At 41.5% G+C, this 20,987-nt stretch overlaps 1 protein-coding gene across 3 annotated transcripts in view; it reads right to left on the bottom strand.

Annotated features, from left to right (window-relative positions):
- GAN (gigaxonin) overlaps positions 1–20,987 on the bottom strand; it is a 42,141-nt gene that overhangs the window by 20,424 nt on the left and 730 nt on the right. For 2 of the 3 annotated variants that reach the window (XR_008466166.1, XM_054199994.1), the window contains exons 2-9: positions 7,811–7,925; positions 6,592–6,942; positions 5,896–6,113; positions 4,881–5,002; positions 4,284–4,396; positions 3,063–3,212; positions 2,620–2,756; positions 2,108–2,236 (exon numbers count right to left, since the gene is read on the bottom strand). Coding sequence is in view for 2 of the 3 variants with exons in the window: in XM_054199994.1 (XP_054055969.1) it covers positions 2,108–2,236; positions 2,620–2,756; positions 3,063–3,212; positions 4,284–4,396; positions 4,881–5,002; positions 5,896–6,113; positions 6,592–6,942; positions 7,811–7,925 (1,335 nt within the window). In the remaining variant the exon portion in view is untranslated. Of the gene's footprint in view, positions 1–2,107; positions 2,237–2,619; positions 2,757–3,062; positions 3,213–4,283; positions 4,397–4,880; positions 5,003–5,895; positions 6,114–6,591; positions 6,943–7,810; positions 7,926–20,987 lie in introns of those variants that run through there. The other variant, XM_054199996.1, reaches the window with a different exon arrangement.

Raw genomic sequence — 20,987 nt, 5'->3', positions numbered from 1 at the left:
CCCCCGAAAGGCGCCCATCCTGCACAGTGCTCCAAGGGTACCGAGACCGGGGGTAACTGTTGGACCCCACGGGCCGGAGCGCCAGAACATAACGCAGTGACACTGCACCCTCTTCTGGCCACAACACCCCTTCTGCCTCCGGGGGCTGGAACCGGGGGCCACCAACACCCCAGGGCGGAGGCACAAAGCCCAGCCAGCAGCACCTGCTGCAGGAGCAGCAGCGGCCATCGTCCCTGTCTTCGCTGGCCCTCCGTTTCCAAAGGAAAACGCACAACTTGTGAACTGCCTGCAGTGCAAGCACAAATTCATGCTGAGTTAAATTTCCAAGCTTAAATTCTGTGTTGTGGCAGAGCAGAAAGGCAAAGTCTGAATATCTCAGCAGCCCTCAACGCACGCCGCCTCCGGCAGTTCAAGACTCATTCCTGCCCGCTGCCTCACCTGCTTCTGTGCCAGCACAGCCCTCCTGCCACGTGCACAACATACGAGGGGCTAGAACAAGACCTGGAGCAACTGGATTTTTATGACAATTTTACTTGAATCCTGTAACACCTCTGGGATGCCACCGAGTGAAGACCCAAATACACACGTTAGAAATACTGCCGGGCAGGCGTCTGTGCTGCAGTCAGCAGGTGGCACCAAGGACTCACCTGCAGCTCCCAGGCTGGGACCGCCGAGCTTTTTCAAACTCCACTTTATGAAAGCTCAATCTGTATCAACCTGTGAAACAGGTTTACAGTTGCCGGTGAGGAATTATGAGCCTTCTCATATATACCACCTTCTGAAGAACAGGATCAGCCTCAAAATATTTCAGGCTAATCAACTAAAAATAGCAAGTAGGAGATAAGGGAGCATTTCTTTGCAGAATTCTTTCCCTTCCAAAGACATCTTCATCTTGCCAAAAAGTGAATGAGCTTTTAGCATTCACCCACAACCCCACAGGGCTAGAAGATGTTAGAAAGCATCAGCAGCCATAGCCCTTCTTATCTGTCTGCTTCCTATAACCACCTTAAAGAATGTTTTTTCTCCAGCTTCTTTCGATTATAGCTAGTTTAGACATCACTTTGAACAACACAGAAGACCTTTTCATACCGAAATTAAAGTCTCTTTATATCCCCATCTTGCATGAAAATTATATAATGAACTCACATCTATTACTCTATTTTTGTGTGCTTTTATACAGGTCACACTCATAAATCAGTCTTGATCTTGTAATACAAACGTGTTCATCTCCTCCACCATCAACAAGCCTTGAAACATCTGACCACAAAGTCTTTTTTCAATTTTGTTTATAAAAAAGAGATTCATCCAATTTATAGTTATATGCAAGAAAAAAAAACACGGGAGGAACTAACACTTGTCAGTTCCGTCTGGAGAATCAGGTGACTATACAAAAAATTCTGGCTAACACAACATTTTGAATAGTTACCACATGTAGTAAGGTGGATTCCAATACCAGAGCCAAGAGATAACAAATGAAGTCATCAGAAGCAGATTCAAAACAAACAAAAGGAGATGAGCCATGCACAGTGTGCCAAGATGGCTGTGGAAGGTATAGCATCCATAGTGTCTCTCCTATGGCAAAAGCCTACATATGTTCAAAAAGCAATCAGCTATAAATGCCTGGAACAAAAATGCATGAAATTTCTTATCTCTAGCTTAGGAATTCCCAAAGATGAAAATCCTGGAGACAAGACTGGATGATGGAGGAGTACTGCTGTACATATTTACGCTCCTCCACAAGCACTCACCAGGAGCCGAGGGCATGAGCGCGGGTGGGGGGCAGCAGCACCCTGCGCTTGGGGAAACTGCAGGGGGCAGGGGAAGAGCCAGGCAAACCCCCTGCATGACCAAGGTGCTTCTCCACTTCAGGGGCACTCCAGACTGACAGGGTGGCCCAGGGCTTTAGGCTTGGTATCTGAGAGGTACAAACTACTGAAGCAGATGGACCTTTGGTAACAGCCATAATGGATCATAAAAGATAAAATGAGCAACAGAGGTGCGTGGCACCGATCTAATATGCTTTGAAGTGCTGGAGCAAGGAGCGGGGGAACAGACAGGTGAGGGTGTAAGGCACTTATTTTCTATGTTTATAGATGCAGCTAGTTACCTTTTAAACTCGTCATGATAAAATTCAGATTTGCACGTCACCATCTCACTGGCTTGACTGTCATCACGACTCCTGACCCCGCCAAACACATAAAGCTCAGAGGCAACTCCACAGGCTACTGCCCCAAATCTGAGAATCCAAATAAGGAAAAAAAAAAAAAAAAAGAAATATATCAAAACCATTTCACGTATCCTTCTGAATTGTGAGCACCTAATTCAGACCATGTAAAAGAACAAAACAGCGAAGTATTTATCTCTTGAAAAAATTCTGAAGTTCCAATTGAACTATAATTTCTGGGTTTCATTTTGTATCAGGAAAGTATTGCTTGTAACATTAGGAGTCTATTTCCACATAATTAATATTTATTGTTTGGATGCTAATCTTCACTCAACCACATGTTAACTACAGGCCACCATGACTCAGAAAGACATGGTGAAATTCATAGGGCCTCTAATGAATCCCTGAAGATGGCTATCAGAAAAATCTAGTTCCCCTCTTCCATTTTCACTCACCTTCTCTCTTTCAGAGGACAGATTGCCGTCCACTGCTGAGTCCGAGGGTCATAACACTCAACAGATTCAAAGAGTTTTCCGTAGGAGCCTCCACCCATTGCATAGATTTTCTTCTTCATAGCTGCATAGCAGCCAATCTTGTAGAAAAAAGAAAAAGCACATCTGAAATTACACACAAATGCACAGTATCAAGAGCTCAAAACTGACTATATACACATACGTACACATGTATGTATTTGGGTTGCCTGTACTGCACGTCAAACCACACCACGCATAAAAATCCTTGGCCAGTTTTGTTTTGGCATACAAATAAAGAAGCTGCTCTCGTTCCATTTTGAGACTATTTGTTACAGCTTCTACTTGAAGCAAAAGGTTGAAAAAAAAAAAATACATATATTGGCATTAACTATTAAACAATAAGTAACATATGATGTAGTTTTTACCTTTCTAACCATGGTCAAGTCTGGCTGCTTGGTCCAGGTCCGGCTGTAAATATCATAGCTCTCCATAGAGATTAGCTCCCTTTCACCGTCCTCACCTCCCAGAATATACAGAATTCCATCAATCTCTACCACACCAAAATTATGTCGTGCCTAAAGAATATCAATAAAGTCAACATTGTAAAACTTAAATTAACTGCCATTGTGAATAAATCAATACAATCTGGTTTTCAGCATATCTGCCTGCAAAGTGACATTGGTATTATGTCTGGGTTTTGTTTTGGTTTTGAATGGTGAAGCTTTAAACTCCAGAATAAAATTCTTAATTTCTTCAACTAAACAAAACAAAGGGTATTCAAAAAAGGGAGAGCAGACAAAGCAAAAGAGACCCCACAAAAATCTAAGAAGAGAGCTTGGCCGTATTTCAGTTCGCACAGTAGTGGTCTCCATGATGAAGCTATTGCTTTCGCGTCTCTACCACAGCAAAACTTGGACCCGTTATCTGTGAAAAGGCAGCTCTTCTCTTTTGTACGTAGGAGCACAGCTACCCTCAGTCTTACTCAGATTAAGCAAGAAACTTAATGCATTCCAACTACAAACATGGCCAAAACTACAGGCTTTTGCCAATCAGAGACTTTAATCCTGTGACAAACAACACTTTGTTAATAGACACCCTATGTTGATTTAAGAAGATAAAAACACTGGTGTATTAAGGATATAGGTTTACAAATAATAAACTATTACTTTTTGATGGAATGCAAACATGAAGAAGGAAACACTAACTCAAACCAAACAAATATAAATAGCTCTCTCTGTAAGACAAGTTTTGTGTGTTGGCCAGTCCTCCGTCCATCTCTTCTGCACAGTCCAATCCTTTTGTCCATTTAAGAACTTTATTGTGTACAACACAAAGGAAATGTACGCATGTTTTTAGAAGGCCAGTATACGCAGAATATGAAGTATATTATATGACTGATTTCACGTGGGATTGCCGAAATTTTGTAGTTCAACTTTGCAGCTAGCTATTCAATGACAGTTTCATTTTTCCAGATTTGGAAGTCACTATCAGACCACAGTGTAACAAGAGGATATAAACAGAAGGCAGTCTGTACCACGATTTGAGCGTGTAAGATGCAAGTGACTGGAGATTCAGAACAAAAGGAATGCTTTGCCAAAGTAAAAAAAAAAAAATAAGAAATCCCAACAGTTAGATAGCAATCTTGCCTCATTCATTGGCGGTAAGGAACTCCATGAATTGGTATCTGGATCATATTTCTCTCCAGAGCTTAGCGTTCCCTTGTTTTCATCCTGACCACCAAGCACAAATAAAAATCCTTCTGTAAAACAAAATGTAATGCGATCTTAAAAACAGGATTCACACTTGTACACTGAGCAAGACAACGTGACTGGTGAGCTGTTTCCTGGAAGTCACTAAAAGATTCAGACCAGTCAGAGGTCTAACTCTAGACTGGAAAAGGTAAAGCACATATTTACACCTGGACTCAAGTCTACCACTGTAGAGTCTTCAACATATTCAGTGATGCAGCAGCTAGGATTACTTAAAACATGAAATACTCCCAGAGAGACAGATGTACCAGATTCCCACAAAATATTGTGGGAATAGTGATTTTAAGACACTCAGATGACAGGGATTTTCACAGAATAAAGTAATGTTTTGGGCAGACAAAGGGGAAGCATGAAATAACCCCAGTGCAGTCAATCTTTAAGAAAAAAATAAGTTACTATAGACCGTATCTCAGATTTTGAGGCACTGGTAAGTTTTCATAATATTGACTTTACAAATACAAAGTTCCCCTTTACCTGCTGACAATACTCCATGATTGATCCTTGGAATACTCATAGGAGCAAGTTCAATCCAGAGCTGTCTATTGGGATCATAAAGAGGACACATACACCGCATCACTGAGGTTGGTTTCCGTGATCTGAACACCGGGTGGGGAGGGAACAAACAAAAACAGAAAGACAAGACAGAGCTTTACGAGTTCACTGTTAACAACTTGTGTCTGAAACTTGCTTGTTCATGATTTAATATATATTCATAAAGTGTGGCATTTCCCTGATAAGGAGAAGACCCCCAAAACCAAATATGGGTAAATTTATTGTTGTACAGACTGGAGGCATAAAAAGCAGAAGCGCTCCATTTGTACTGGATGTGCCTGTAGCATTTTTATGAAGGAACTTTGAACAAACTAAGAGGAACTGATAGAGAGTATTAGTAACGTCTGAGTAAAGCGATCCACGAACTGACGTGCAAAACGTTATTTGAGTATTTTATTACGCTTCTATAAAGAGCAAACATCTAAGTGCTGAATTTACTGAAACAGAACAAAATCCACCCCTCTACTGCAAGGGGTACTCGAGAAAAGAAAGACATCTCAGATGCACCAATAACGACTTTTTTTTGGAACCACAACTACTGTAAACAAAACAGTTAAAGCACACATTCATTATTTGTAATATTTATTATAGATGCTTTTCAGATCATCAGAAAAGTGTTTCTCCAATGTTCTGTGCTTATTTTGAGTGTTTATTCAGTTTAAAAAAAAAAACAAAACAGCCAACGCTTACTGAACAAACAACACGTCCTACAAGTTGAATGTCAGAAAATTATCACAAAATAACTATTTATTGCTGAATCATTCACAAAGGTATTTAAGGTGCGTCTGACCAACTTAAAAACAAACCGAAATGACAGAGTTAATAAGCCCATTAGGTTCACAAATTCTCCCCACACTGTGTTTTCAGACGTGCCATGAATGCTAGACGCTTGTATTTTTACCAGCTGTGATGACCCGTGATGCCCTTTCATACTCACACTCGTTCTTCTCCACCGACAGTCACTATACACTCCGAGTAGCCCCGGGGCTTGAAGGACGCCAGCATCGCCTCTCCCTGCTGGGGCGGCGTGAGGGGAATATTGTTGCATTCTTTGACGATCTCCCGGACCAGTGGTTCGCTCATCATCTGCTCACGTAAATACCCTGCGTCTAAGCCCGAAACCCACACTGCTGACATGACATCCTTCATGTGAACCTACAGCAAGAGATAAATGCCAGAAAATCCCCCAAACTTTACAGAACTGCATTAAGGCACTCATACATACAGATACTTCTATATTTATCAAAGACTTAAAAGACTATTTTTGATATTTGGAAGTAACAACAAAGTCTACAACACAGCGTTATTAAGAAAATACATCAAGTCTTCAAAGTTTCACTACAAATGTGCTACTTCTTTCTCTCTACAAAAACAAGATTATACCATCAAATGCCAGAAAGGTACTTTTCTTCTTCATGCCTATTAAATAATAAAGACTGCAGATGATACATCATCAGCACAGCTTTCACCCCTCTACTGCAATCCCACTGTATGTATTTCTGGCAAAATTCAACTAATTCTATAAGTGCAAGATTAGCCCTGAAGGAAATGTATCTATTTTAAGTTCCCACCGATTAGAATAAACACAGCGATTTGGGCCACATTCAAAATATAAACATTTGGATGTCCTGACCTTTCTCGATTCTGAATCATGAGAAATCCACCTAATGACCGCTTCAAAGACGTATCTTTCGTTTCCGACATTGAGCTTTTCCATCGACAGCACTTCTTTCAGTTTTTGAGGAGTCAGTTCCAAGAATTCCTCTGTGCTGCTGACATCTCGAAAGTGAGTTTCCAGATACTCTGAGGCAAGGTAGTGAACATGATGCAAACAATAGTGCAGTGCAAAGTCCCGAATACCAATACAGTTCTCAGCAGCTATGCAACCTTCTAAAAACTCACAGCAGAGAGTTTTTAAGTCTGTAAGCAGCAGGAGATCAGCTGCCTGTACCACATCTTGGATAGTTTCTTCATTTAGCCTGATCTGCAAGAATTAATTTAGAAGTTATAGCTACTATCACTCATTTAATTGTTTTATGACATGTCCGCATTCATTACAGTCATTCTCAGTGGCTGAAAAACAGAGTATTAATGCCAGTGTAAAAGTTACAAGAAATTGATATGACTACTAAATGTTTATAAATTAACACAGAAATGGAAAGGCATTGGCTTGACAGAAGGTGTCAAGCAGAATTTTGTGCCTGAAGTAACCATAAAATTGCTCATCTAATCTGGGAACCTAAAATGAATTTTGCTGCAATAAATAAATAATTTTTTTAAATGCATGCCCAGAAGAGACTTTCAAACCCTATCTGCCTTTTCTTTTTCTGCTGAAAGTTAAACTCATTGAGTAATCTGGTTCCAAATAAACTGGACACACCAACTTTAGCTCCTGCTAAGCCTACTGGCACAAAGATCTGAAGGGGCATGCTGTCAGCGACAAGAGGCCGGAGAGGTGGGCACGAGGGCCAGTAAGGGAGGATGCCTGACGTACTGTAACGTTTGGTGATGGGGTCTCAATCTCCGTGCTATCAAACCAGTTCTCTTTTACAGCTGTCAAAGACTCCATGTTTTAAAGCAGGTTACTGAAGGCAGCCACAAATGTTAACAGAAGCATTTGAGATTGGGTCTCTTAAAGTCCTCCCCCACTGCACGAGAAGAGCAGAGACAGCTCCTGCAGAGCCCATTGCCTCTACTTCACAGGCACAGCCCCAGTGCCGTACATCACTTTGTGGAAGCTTTATCACAAAGCTTTAAACCTTGACAGGTTCATCTTTCAGAATGGCAGTGTTAAAACCCAGGTTATTTTGCCAAATAGTTCGATTTCCATCGAGTTTTTTTTAATACCATACCTGCCCACTGAAGATGTAATCTAGTATCTCTTTCATGATATCAACAGATATCCCTTCAAGTTCGATCTTGTACGTTGAGCCATCATCCTTTGGAGGATTATAATTCAATTTTGTTCTAAAAGAGAAAAGAAAGTAATAGCTCACAACCTGGGCATTGCTTGCTCTCAGTTTTCTGAAGAAACGAATGCTAGCTATGGATCACTTCAGCTGTAACAGAGACGTCAAACCCTTACAATCTGATGTGAAAATTTTCTCTCTTGAATTAGCATGAAAAGGATGTATGTATGGTCTCTGATACTGCTCATCAGATTTCCAAACTGAACAAATGCGTTGGCCTTGCAAACTACCCATGGCATCAAAGAGCCAAAGTAATTTTTTCCCAGCTCATTCATCACAAGCATTCAAAAACTTCACTCAGAACTTCAAACAGAGCAGCACCTCTGCTGACAGATGAAACACAACAATTTGCTTTGATAAAGGTGGAAAAAAAAAAAACAACAACACTTTACCAAGGAAAAAAAATAATTACAGTGAGCCGATGTGATCAGAATATACACTGGCAGCACAAATATTTGAATTGCATTACCATTTTGTGTAGTTTACGATGTTATCAGCCTGGCTGTAACCGAACTGTGCACTCACAGCTGTAGGAAACAGCCCGCGTGCTGCTCAGTCGAGCTTTAAATATTCATCTACATCAGTGGATGCTCCACTTATGAGCAATTTCTTTAAAAATACCAGGAACAGTTTCATGTGCCTTTGAAAAGAATGGAGGGGGGCTGGGAGAAAAAGATGACGAAATAATAGTAATACAGCAGACAGGTTTGCTTTGTTAGTAGAAACACTTTTACCAAAAAAGACAACTTTAAGCGTTCGTATATTCTCAGGGTCCACCAGTCCACTGAAAACAGCCACAAGAGCTAATAAAAGATCATTTTGAACATCTTTTTTCCACGCTTCAGGCAACCAACAATACATTATAAAAAAGACCAGAAAACTTGTTTCACTGCCTCTCTCTGTGTGTATATATAGACATCTATACCACAGCACATTTAAATAAAAGCCTTTAAAAATGTTTATATATTCATTTGGATATATTCTTCGCTAGAATCATTTTCTTAACGTGAAATGCTGCAGCTTTGCTAAGCTGAAAGTGTCGCAGTCCTCCGCTATTCAGACTCACACTAAGTAAATACATAAATAGGACTTGCAAAGGGCAGATTCTGCTTCACTTACTCATATCAAAATAAATTAGTTTCTCACAAAATAAGATATAACTCACATCAAATAAACTCCTAGTGTATAAGGAGCTATTTTTAAGTGTGAATAAGGATGGTAATTTTAGCCCTGAAGTTAATGAAACTTGTGGTCTTGTTTTCACATCGCTTTTCTATGCCAGCGAGCAGGACACTCCGGGAGACAACCTGACTCCGACGCATAAGCACAGCTGTACAAGGTCTGAAGCTAAACTGCTTCATTCTGTGTTTGTGCAGCACCTAGCACAAGTTATAATCCAAATAACAACAACAATATAATATGGATTAGGAAACTATTTCCTAATACTTGGAAGGAGATTAGAAAAATTAAGCCTGTCCAATAAGGCATGTGCTGCAATAGCTGACACTGATTTGCAACTTGTCAGACGAAAACTTTTAAACTGAATATTTCGCTCAAGCAATCCCATACAACGTGCACCTCAACTCGCGCCATCCTCACCACGAGGAATGCGCATTTTTCATGCCTACAACTCCAAACAAATGAAAGAGCATATACACACACAGTAACAGGCATTTTCAACTCTAACCCAGTGCCAAGGCTTCTTTACACACACCTTCAAGCCTATCCAAGCTACCGCAATTTCAATTATGCCGTCTACACTCCAGTTTTGGGCTTCCTGGTTCGTAATGAAAGCCGCGTCTTGTTTCTTAGGATGAAACTGTGTTTTCTGTTAATCTAACAAAAAAACGTGTCAAGGTTTGCAACATCTGGCCTCCTTCATCAGAAAAGAGAGACAGTCAGACGGTGCCTGTATTTCACACGTATCAGGTACCTATGAGTAGCTGGTATGGTCAAATACACAGCGGTATCCACACAGAACCCAGGTAAATCCAACGCGCAGTGGGGTTTAACACAGATGCAGGGCATATAATAGACATGATGCATGCCAGCACTAATGGGGAGATGAGGGAAAGGACTAGCGCTATTTATCACTAACTTTTATCTTAGCATCACCTATCCACACCCAAGCTAAATCACCTCATTGCGTGGACTTTACACTGACGCCTTCTGCCAACAGGAAAGTGTTGTTCAGAGTTTTTGGGTCTTATCAGACTAGATGTTCTAATTGCTGTGTACTTTTTCAGGTGTCAACAGGTGTTAACCCGAAAAGAAACAAACCAACCACTGATGCAAGCCCAAAACACACACACAAAGCAGAAAAATAACTTTGAGAACAAATCGCGTGATTTCAAAGTTATAAATATTTGTATGTGGGCAAATATTCACCTTACACAAATGCATCCCCGTTCAGCCTAAGCTTTGTTCCTATCATCTGTCCAGAGAAGCAGTACTTATATACATGTCACCCAACTTTAATTTGTTAGTTAATAAATTACTAGTTTATTTATTTTGGTACAAAGCAATCTGGTTTAGTGGGAGGTGCTCCTGCCCATGGCAAGGGGCTTGGAACTAGATGATCTTTAAGGTCCCTTCCAACCCAAACCGTTCTGTGGTTCTATGAAAGATTTCTGAGCTATGACACGAGAACCGTTCCCAAACGGCAGCTGGAGGTATTCCTTGTCACTCATGTCAAATACTGCAGGACAGCTACTGGCTGTTGGGAAGACGGAAGGAAAAAAACTGATGCAAGGACATATTATAACCAGGTTTGGGGCTGAAAAAGTTGAAGACAGAAAATTGTGAGTCTAATGTGGAAAGAAAGCTGAAGGAGCAGAAAAAAGTAGGAGGTAGGTAAGCAGAGGGCAAGGAGCCATGCCTTCTCTTGCCTCACTCAGCATCAGCTGTTACCTGCACCCACACCTCGCTGGCAAACTGAGGTCTGGGCATCCTTGTCATAACACAGCCAACAGACAGGATGAGAAAGTTTCAAAACACATTTGCTCCCAGTTCATAAAGACAGAGCGGACAACACGTTGTGAAATACTTAACCCTGGTCCTCTATCAAATTTCACTTCAGAAAAAACGTTTCTAGGTATGCTTAAGCATCTGTCAGTACCCCAGGAAGGAGGATGCTTTCTTTCCACCATGCTCTTCCTCGCGGTGATTTATTCAGCCTACAGTTTGCGTGGCAGAAAGCTGGAAGTGGCAACCAGCAACCCAAAGTGCAGAGGTGTGCCCAGGCCGCTTCGAACACATGCATGTGAGAGCTTCCTGCTCTGCACAACATTTCTAATTACTTTAAAAGCACTCTAAGAAGCCAAACCACAGCAGAGAAGGCTGCCTCAGTCTTCCTTAATTCAGCTGAAAGACCAGAACATCAAGATTTAGAAGGAAATAAAACCCCTGCTGAAAACCCATTAGCTGTGAGCAGAGCAGCCGAGATGCGTACAGAGCTGGGGGAAACAAAACAAGGCAACTTCCTTGTCCCGTTTTCTTAAGTAATTTAATTTTGAGCATCTTGACTCCATACATGTTTTAAAATAGTTATTTCCATTTTTTAATTAAGATCATCATTGTAAGTTGAAATTGCTTCCGGTAACATGAATAAAATGTTCTATAAACGCACAACATCCACCCCAGCCTCTTGTACCGAGTCAGGGAAACTGCCTGGCACACACTACACCTTGAGCAAGTGCCATAAGAACAACCGGGTTTATGCTGTGTTTTGATGTTGTGTGTCTGTGTGACAAATTTAGAATTTGCTCTTCCACATCACTTAAGGAATACAATCCTAATGAGTCATCTCAAATGACGCTACATAAGGCAGAATGAGGAAAAAAAATCCAATACCTATTCTGTATATGCGAGCAACAATATAAGCAAGGTAAATCATTAAAATGAAAACAAGGGCTTAAGAACAAACGTTGATATTGCTAGGAGCCACAATTCACATCTAATGGCATAAAACAGATTCAAGTAATTAAAAAAAACAAACCCCAACAGATAAATTTAAGACAGCCCACAGTTCTTGTTAAAATTAAGATGGATCTTCCAACTTACCTCTCATTTTAAAAGAGAAAAAACACATAGTCGTACTTCCAAGCTTACAGCCAAGTCCCTGTAAGGGCACTGTTGTGGGACAGTTTAGGTGCACGAGAAGCACATTGAGAAAGGGTCCCTGTGTCTGAAAACTTGTTTTTCCTGCGTTTTACAGTTGACAGTTTACAGGAGAGTGAATAATAATGTAAGAAAACCCAACCCAACAAAACAACAAACAAAATGCAAATGAAAACAAATAATTCAGACTCCACCAATAAAGCTCGCTTTCCTGAGTCAGACATAATTATGTGGGAATATTTTTTATCTTTAAAACCTCTGCCTTATTTGTGAACTGTTACAAAAAAAAGATAACCCATGTATTTCCACAACACTAATATAAAGAGAACAACAGTGTAACTCCTGGAATGCTTTAATCCTTAGAGCATTGGTATATCGGTACCCAAACAGATACAGAAAACACCTGTCTGCAAAGATTGCACCTTTGCAAATGAGAATGCTCTAGACCACGCTAACCTCGAGCAGGTTTATATTTACAGTGAACAACCATCGGAAAATCTGGGAAACAAAAGACAAGACGCTTTGTTTTTGAAGCTTTGCAACACAAAACTTTTACCTGCTCCCACGTCACCGCACTGCAAACAACGCAGTTGGCTGCCCTACTTAGACAGCTGGAGCAGGCTGTCGGGAACAGGACTGCAGGAGGCAAAAGGGAAACACTTGTCTTTTGAAAGGAGCCGTCTTTCCAAATTAATGATTTCGCTCCAGATTAATCATAAGGGCTCGTCTACACAAGCTTTGCCAATATTGCCACTCTGGCAAACGTTAGTATTAGATTAGCAAAGCCATCCTTTCAAACCAAACAGTAATAAAAATGGGGTCTGTTGACATATCCTTTACCTGCACCGATGTTTTGGCCTTCTCCAGAGAGCATTAGCATTTTAAAATGAAGTTACACCTCCAACAAATGTTTCCAGTAAAGACATGCACCAAACCTAAAACATGCGTACAAGGATGACTCAGTCCCAAAAACGACAAGCAAGTACTTTGAGATTCTGCATCAGTAAGGAGAAAACTTAAAAATTCTGCTCTTGATGCAAACATAAGGTCGATTTAGTTTCCTCCCAATCTGGGCTTCCTTGTGTAGGTTTGAATCTTTCAAGTACAAGCTTTCCATGTTAAGTCTAATTAAATCCTACTTAGGACTGACCATTTTAATGGTGAAGTTCTTTTAATTTGTCTGCCTTTATCCCTGCAACATTTTCTCCCATGAAGGCTGGTCTTTCTGCGTGCAAAAAAACCTTAATAATCACATTATTAAACAGGTCATACACAAAAAGATGATGCAGCAGTTCACTCCGCCCACTGCCATCCTCCAAAAAGATATTTTACAACCAAATCAGAAGGTTTTCTTTGAGGTCGCACCCTGGCCTTTAGCAGCACACATAAAAGACAGGCTTCACCACACCCTGCAAAGGGTGCCAGCTCTCAGAGGATTTTGGCTATGCCTCTCCTACGTCTCTCTTCTTCAGATTATCTGTAACTTCAGGTCTAAAGGCAAAGTAGTCCACCTAACAGCTCAGCACAAAAACCTGCAGAAGTTGCTTTGCTTGGTTTAAGAGAAACAACAACTAGGAATAACTTACTTTTTTTCATAATCTGTTGGAAAGTTTAAGTCAGGCAAAAATGTAAGGCTTCCCCCCTCCCCATGAGAAAGAGAACAAAGCAATCCCTTCAGCAGCAGCCCAGGGGACATGTGCAGGGCTCATGGGCTTTGCTCAATGAAGAGCTTGTTTACCCTGAAAATCTGAAGTTACTCTGACTACACTGAGCTCATCCAGAGCTAGATTGTAATCTAAATTGGAAATCTACCCTCAACCAGCGCGTCCTGCCGAAACATGCGAGTTAGCCCTAAGTAGACAGAACACACACTTGACGAACACAGTCCTCAAGAATGGACTCTTGGAGCTTCTCAGCCGCAGTAAGCACTTGCCATTTCATTTTACTTTGGTTTTATTTTAGCCAACTTGGAAAACAAACAACCGACTGTACCAGCTGAGCTTACGAACGAGTCAAACACAAGCACCACGGATGAGTTGGGTGCTGGGCACCGATGGTTTGTGCCGTGCACCTTGTACACAGCATGAAGTGCAGCTCGGCCTCATCTATGCGTGTAGGCAAGTAGACCTGGTTCAGCAGTTGGTGGTTCAGCTCTTCTCCCATGAAGCACAGATCTGTTCTGTACCTTCCTGGATTAGAAATACCTGCCCTTGGGTTTTTCTCTCTCTGTTTTTAAAAGGTGGGGAAAAAATATCGAATCCCTGTTCCTCAACGGGCAGCAGGTTAGCTCACGTGGAACACTCATCAAGGCATCTCCTTAAGTAACTAAATCTCTATCATATTTATGCCATTTTTGTGCTATGCTAGAAATGACACACAAGCTCACTCACTAAATAGACAATTCATACGATTTCCAGTCCACATCAGTTGGAAATTTAGCTTTACACTGAACAGCAGCGTTGCACCTATTAGATAGCAAGTTGGGACTAGGACTTCCTCTGAAAAGCAAAGCTACGCATTTCCGGAATACAGTCTTAAACCAAGAAATTAATTGTATCTTGCTTGAAAATGTCTTCTTTCAGATTAACTCTGCTTTTAAACTTGTTTAAAATGCTTTTTTAGATGGAACAAGTACAGTACCATACCCGTGCTGTTAAACTTAACGTTAAATATATTTAAGACATGCAATGCTGTCTGGTGTGTCTCCAATAATCCAAACATCCCTGTGACTTACTAAAATCATATTTGGAAAACACCAGTGAACCTGCTGAGAAAACTTGGCTTAATCAGGTTTTTATACCTCACTTATCTTTATAGCACATGGTAGAAATAAGCATCAGAGTCCAAGAAAGATTTTCGTAATCGCTGGTAACTGTGAAGTCGAATGGACAAAATTACAAGTGCATGAGTAGTATTGTGGGACAGCTGGAAGAAGTGACGAGCGCTACGCTTCTTTGGGAATCCAACCGAGGGAAGCAGCAGAACTCCGGACACACCAGGAGCTGGAAAACAGAGGTCTGCAAGACTGCCACAAAAAGCGATGGACACAGCCAAGAGGAAAAAGGAACCAGGAGTGTGGATTTCACCAGCACAAGAAGGAAGAGCCAAGAGTCTGCAATTCAGAGCACTAACCGTATCCATGAACAATAACAAGAGCTGTACTAGGCAGCTTAAAGTTGTTCAGGAGATGTAAACCACCGTGCCTGAGGATATAAACCAGCCACTAACTACACGGTATTAAGAACGTATTTCCTTGATAGGCAACAGGCAATTTTGGAGCTGTCTGTAACAGTGATTTTTTTTTTTCTTGGAAATATTAAGCAGTGGCATAGATATAACACAGGAGACAAACAGGAAACTGGAGACTCCCCTATGTATAGGTAACGCTACCCTGGTACTTAGTACCAGGACGGAGAGAAAGCTTTGTAGAAGAGATGATATAAGAGATCTGAACAGGGAACGATGAAACAAGTTCTTTAAAACCATTAGTTACTTTTTCATATTTGCCAGTCCACATGAGTAAGAAGTTCCTTTTGTAACTGCAGGTTCAAAGAAACAAAAAACAAAACCAAAAACACAAATCAAGTCTCATCAACTCTAGAGCTTTCTCCAGACACATGAGCACCTTCAGAACAGCCCTACTCCAGCCTCAAACCACATTTTAAAGCGTGCAAGAAAAGTTATTAATAAAAAAGGTTCTTTTAATAAAAGTTTTGCCAAACAAGACAATTAATGCAGGTGTAAAGGCAAGTATAAATTACCCAGACATCCCAAGCAGCTCCATCCTGCCACACCTCCTTCCACCCCAACTCGCCTCTTAGATCAGGCTCGCAGATGAACTGCGTGTTTTCAGATACAAAGAAAGGCCAAGAAACTTTACCTCCAGTTCTCCTGCGTAAACAAGATGCTCTGACTTCCAGTTCTCCCCTTGCCTGACGTGTAGGAGCAGCCCGACCGTATTTTCTTACTATTTTGAGCTAGGTAAGAGCCTTATTGCTTCCTCCCTTCAGGCCACCTTTAGGGGCTTGTTGGAGCAGGAATATAATTAACAGCTCCCCATTCAAGCCCGGTGTAATGATTTTTAAATCCCTTTTTAAGCCATAAGCTTTTAACATACCTCTATCACTGTTGCCCCTCAACTACTCATCCAAACATAACACGCATCCAAACACAAAAACAGCTTTAAAAGTCTGGAAGCAAACTCTGGCCCGATTTGTTCCTGACTTTCTACTGCCAGGGCAGCCTGTAAAGCTCCCAGGAGACTGCCAGAAACAAACTTCTCGTAAAAAATCCTTGAAGATGACATGGCTTTAGAACCTCCTTGATAAAGCAGCTACCACAACACTGCCCTGCACGCCCAGGGAAGAGGGAGCGAGACCTGGCACAAGCACAGCGCGATTCGGCTAAACGAGAACTGAGAGCACAGGGTCCTGACAACAAATACCTCCCAGCTTCAGCAGCGGTTTGTATTTGTGACTTCAGCACCAGTCCCAAATAGAAAAAGTTTTACAACACTATAAAAGCTGTCTATAAATGTCAATAAAAACCAAACGAGTATTAGGAAATAAGCAGCAGAAGCTACTGGCACGCATTGGCGTTTACCTCGCCTTGCTCTACAATACTTATTGTCTAACAAGGGTAACAAAAACTGCCAAGTCGCACCTTTTCAGCGCCCGGCAGAACAGACATCCCATCGCGCTTTCCGCACCAGCACCCAGGGATGCTCACTGACACACTTACACACAGACGACGTCTCAGCAGGCTGAGACCGTTTCACAACTCAGAACGCTCCAAGTGCCAGGAGACAGGAAAGTACAGAAATTCAGTGACGGGGGACACGTCCCACCACATCTCCACGGAAGTCTCTTTCGGCACTGGCAGAGAGGTTACGGTTTTGTGTCTCTGCAAGGGTCCTACATGGCCTGCAATGTTTTAGGGATGTCAGAAGGTTCAACAGTGCAAGTGAGAAGATACAAATGCTGGCAGGTTATTTCTGACCAAAACCAATTTACAAGAAGCATAGCTATTAACAAGTAAATGGAAAATAATGACCTTAATTCTACATTTTTATTTTTGTTTGGATATATTGTGTTCATCTGGAAAAAGATGAAAATATGGTTACCAGTCCATTACTAAGTTAGAAAAGCCGTGGGGAACAGTATAGAATACATATGCCCATCTGTAATCGCATCACACAGATGTGTGAAAACAAAACTTGCTGAGACAACAGAAACATCTTAATTTAGTTTCTAATACAGCAGCACAATCCCTGCGTAACAACATTAAGATCATCTAAGGATCTGAGCTTAAGTACCCCCTTTGTTTAGGTAGTTCCCACATGCTCCCTGCGATACAGGCAAGCAGACAGTAAGCTCGCAAAATATTAGGAGCTGCAAGTTTCAGCTGGCCAAGAACGACTCATGCCAGACAGTGACAGATCTGTTCAGATGAGAACATCTGCTGCTGCTGCTGAGGATACCAGGCATACTTGGACCAAGTCTATCCTATAAAAGGTTTGCAGATATATGCTACAATTTACACCAAACTTACCCGTGCAAGCACGGTTTATTCTGGTAAAAGCACTCTTACACCACCATAACTTACCCTAGGCTGACAAACTAAATAAGTTAAACCAGGGCAACTGAATCGTATCTATGCTACGGCAACTGCCAGGACAAAAAGTGCTTAAAAAAATACAGTGCAGGCTTCTGGCTGATTTATTACAGAAGAGGAAATCAAGAGCTAACATGGCTCGAATTTAACTTCTCCGGGATGCACAGCAACATCACTTTGAGCCAAACCACGCTGTGTCCTACAGCAGTCTCTTCCTGAGGAATCCTCCTTTTCTCAGGCTCAGGAACATACCATAAGGTGTTAGAGATATGCAGGAAGACTCCTATGTTTTGTAAATGACAAGATTTGCTCCAGGGGCACACACAGGGATTAGATAAACCTCTACATATCCAGCAATTCTGTAGGAATTCACACAACCGCCCCAGACCTCACTGTCCTCGGAGAGCTACACGCAACTTGGCATTAAGCAGTTGAGGCAAGACCTCAAGAATCAAACTAGCACAAAAATTAAAAGTCTTACTGGTCCCACAGGCTAAACGTTTACTCATGAAACGGGTAAATTTTTTTTCTGTCCTTGCAGAAGCTACCCTACAGACAAGAAAGGCAGATGGGCCCCATGACACCAGTAACACTTCTGGGCATTTTTGCATCCCCTTCACATCTTTCGTCCTCTCCCCGCTGAAGCTGCCATTTTTGAGCTGCGTGGAGAATCCAGTTGCCAAATACCTAGAGGGAAGCCACATCACTACAATTTACAAGTGTCCTACTCATAACCAGTCAGCCAAACAGCTTCCATGCAAAACTAAAAAACAGGTAACGCTCCTCTCTCTGTGGCTGCACAAATCCTTCAGCACACACAGACTCTGCTCACACCCAACCACCCCCTCAGAAAGTCCATGCCTACTTATTTTCCTACTCACACCCTAAACTAAGCACTCATGCAAACCCTACACAGCCTCTCAACTCGCCCACCAACTTGCCCACAGCCACAATACATAATGACAGAGAAAACACCACGTCAACCCGTACTTCCACTGACTGCTCCACTGCTGAATACGTTTCACAGATCTACTAATTTTTCTTCCAAGTTTTACCTCTGAAATTAGTTAATGGATTTTTCTGAGCTTTATATTGGAATTTTTCAAATGAGAGCAACCCAAATCCAACCGGCAGTTGGAGACCGTAACAGCCTCTGGTACCAGAGCATGCTTTGGAATCATCTACACTTAAAATACGAGGACATAAAATTCTTGAGTCTCCTGCAATATCTCTTCATATTGAAACCCAAACCAAACATTTTATTTGAAAATCCAACACTCAAAATAAATGGGACTTGCATAGACTAGGTACAGGCTGGAGATTAATTTTATCACCTCCAAAAAGAGCCACTGAAACATTACTTTTGGCTGGAAATTAAATGCTCCAACATCGGCAACCTACCTGACCCATTCTACCCAATGTGAAGAGCAGGTGGACTAAGAGAGAGATCCTGGAGTGATAAAAAGAGAGACAGGCAGCAGGTAAAAATTAGGCTCTGCAAAGGCAGGTAATACAAATGTGTTTCTTAATGTGCCATACAAGAACTAGGTACGTGTATTTTTAGTTCTTTACATCTTGCAAGCCTGAGGAGAAAAGATGAGTAAGCTTAAAGAAAAAAAATAAAATAACTCAAATCATATTTATACATTAATGCATGTAACCTACTTTCACACATAGTTAATGAGTTCCTTCATGGGATTTGAACCTGAACAATTTTGGGTTTAAAAAACCCACAACTCTAATGACTACAAGTTTTGTTGCTAATGTAGTTATGTCTGGCGCTCTTACTCCTCACACACGCTTAACTCATGTTTCTCCAGTACATTTTTCAGAGATTGAACAAAACGCTATTTTTAAAAGATGAAATTCTGTGAAAAGGTACTTCTCCAGAGAATAATTTACGGAGAATAATTTCCAGAGAATAATTTTCACAGTAAAAAAAAATGCACATTGCCTGTAAACTCATCTTCCTGTTATAGTAGAAGAGCACTTTTTCCAAGAATATGACCTCTTTCCACCTGGAGCAACCCTTCTGAACCTAATTTCAGATATGGCATACCGTCATCTAAAATATGATGACCAACACCCAAAAAAGCATTCAGGCACTTTGAAGAATATTGGATCAGTGGCTCATTTCAATTTCATTCTTTGATTTGCCTTTCTCCACAGTCTTCCGAAACTGCTTCTCAAGACAAGCAGTGAAAAAGTTATTAGTACATAGGCTCTGTGGTGTCTTTTTTTGCAAATTCTTGATGATCTTCCTTCTCTGTGAATTTTATTTCATTTTATTTTTCAGCCCTGCTACCTCAGCCTATGCAGAGGACTCTTTCTTAAGCCTGTCCACCATCAAGACCTATTTAGAAGTTACTCACCAACTTTGTATTCTATTTATGTTTGGTTTACTTTTGTACTTGAGAATGTCAAAGTTGTAGTACAACAGTCACCCTAAATACCATACTGCCTAAAAGCAGATGATGACATGATGCTGAAGCAGGCTACATTTTTTTGGAGAATAGCACACAGACTCCCCATCCCCACATTTTATGACAACTTCACAGGAAGCTACAGCTGGAAGGAATGCCCCCCCCTTACAAAAGTCTGCGACAGATTTAGGATAATCCTGCGTTTAAGCAATACTGAAAGGTCTGCTCCTACTTTACAGGCAAAGACGAAATTAACATCATTATTACCTGCAAATGACAGGACTGAAAAACAAAAACCCTTTGGAATTAACCACTTGTATGTTTCGTTTACATGCAGATATGTACCATAAAAATCTTAGGGCGAGTACACTCTTTTTACCTGATGTCACTGGACTCAGCACCACCGAGTGCGATGGAGAAGAATCTGAAAGGAGGGTGTAGTGAGGGGGAGGTCGGTCTCTTCTCCCAAGTAACAGGCAACAGGACAAGAGGAAACGGCCCCAAGTTGCACCAGAGAAGGTTTAGATTTGATATTAGGAAAAATTTCTACACTGAAAGGGTTATTAAGCCTTGGAACAGGCTGCCCAGGGAAGTGGTGGAATCACCATCCCTGGAGGTATTTAAAAGACGGGTAAACATGGTGCTGAGGAACAAGGTTCAGTGGTGGTTTTGATGGTCTTGTCAGTGGTAGGTTGATGGTTGGACTCTGACAGGTCCCTTATAACCTGGACAATTTTATGATTCCAAGTACAAACTGCTGTCAGCGGCTGCAGCAGGACCCTCCATGAAACGGGTTTCACTGGAAACATTCTCCAGGACAGTTTGCCACCTCAGGGACGGTGACCGTGCCGGTGCAGCCTGTCCTCCCCGGCTGCCGCCGCCGAACCGCAGGGCCCTGACACCCC

This window comes from Rissa tridactyla, chromosome 4 (assembly GCF_028500815.1).
Source record: "Rissa tridactyla isolate bRisTri1 chromosome 4, bRisTri1.patW.cur.20221130, whole genome shotgun sequence".
In the NCBI taxonomy this organism is placed as follows: Eukaryota; Metazoa; Chordata; class Aves; order Charadriiformes; family Laridae; genus Rissa; species Rissa tridactyla.
This window is presented reverse-complemented; position numbering and strand designations above follow the sequence as displayed.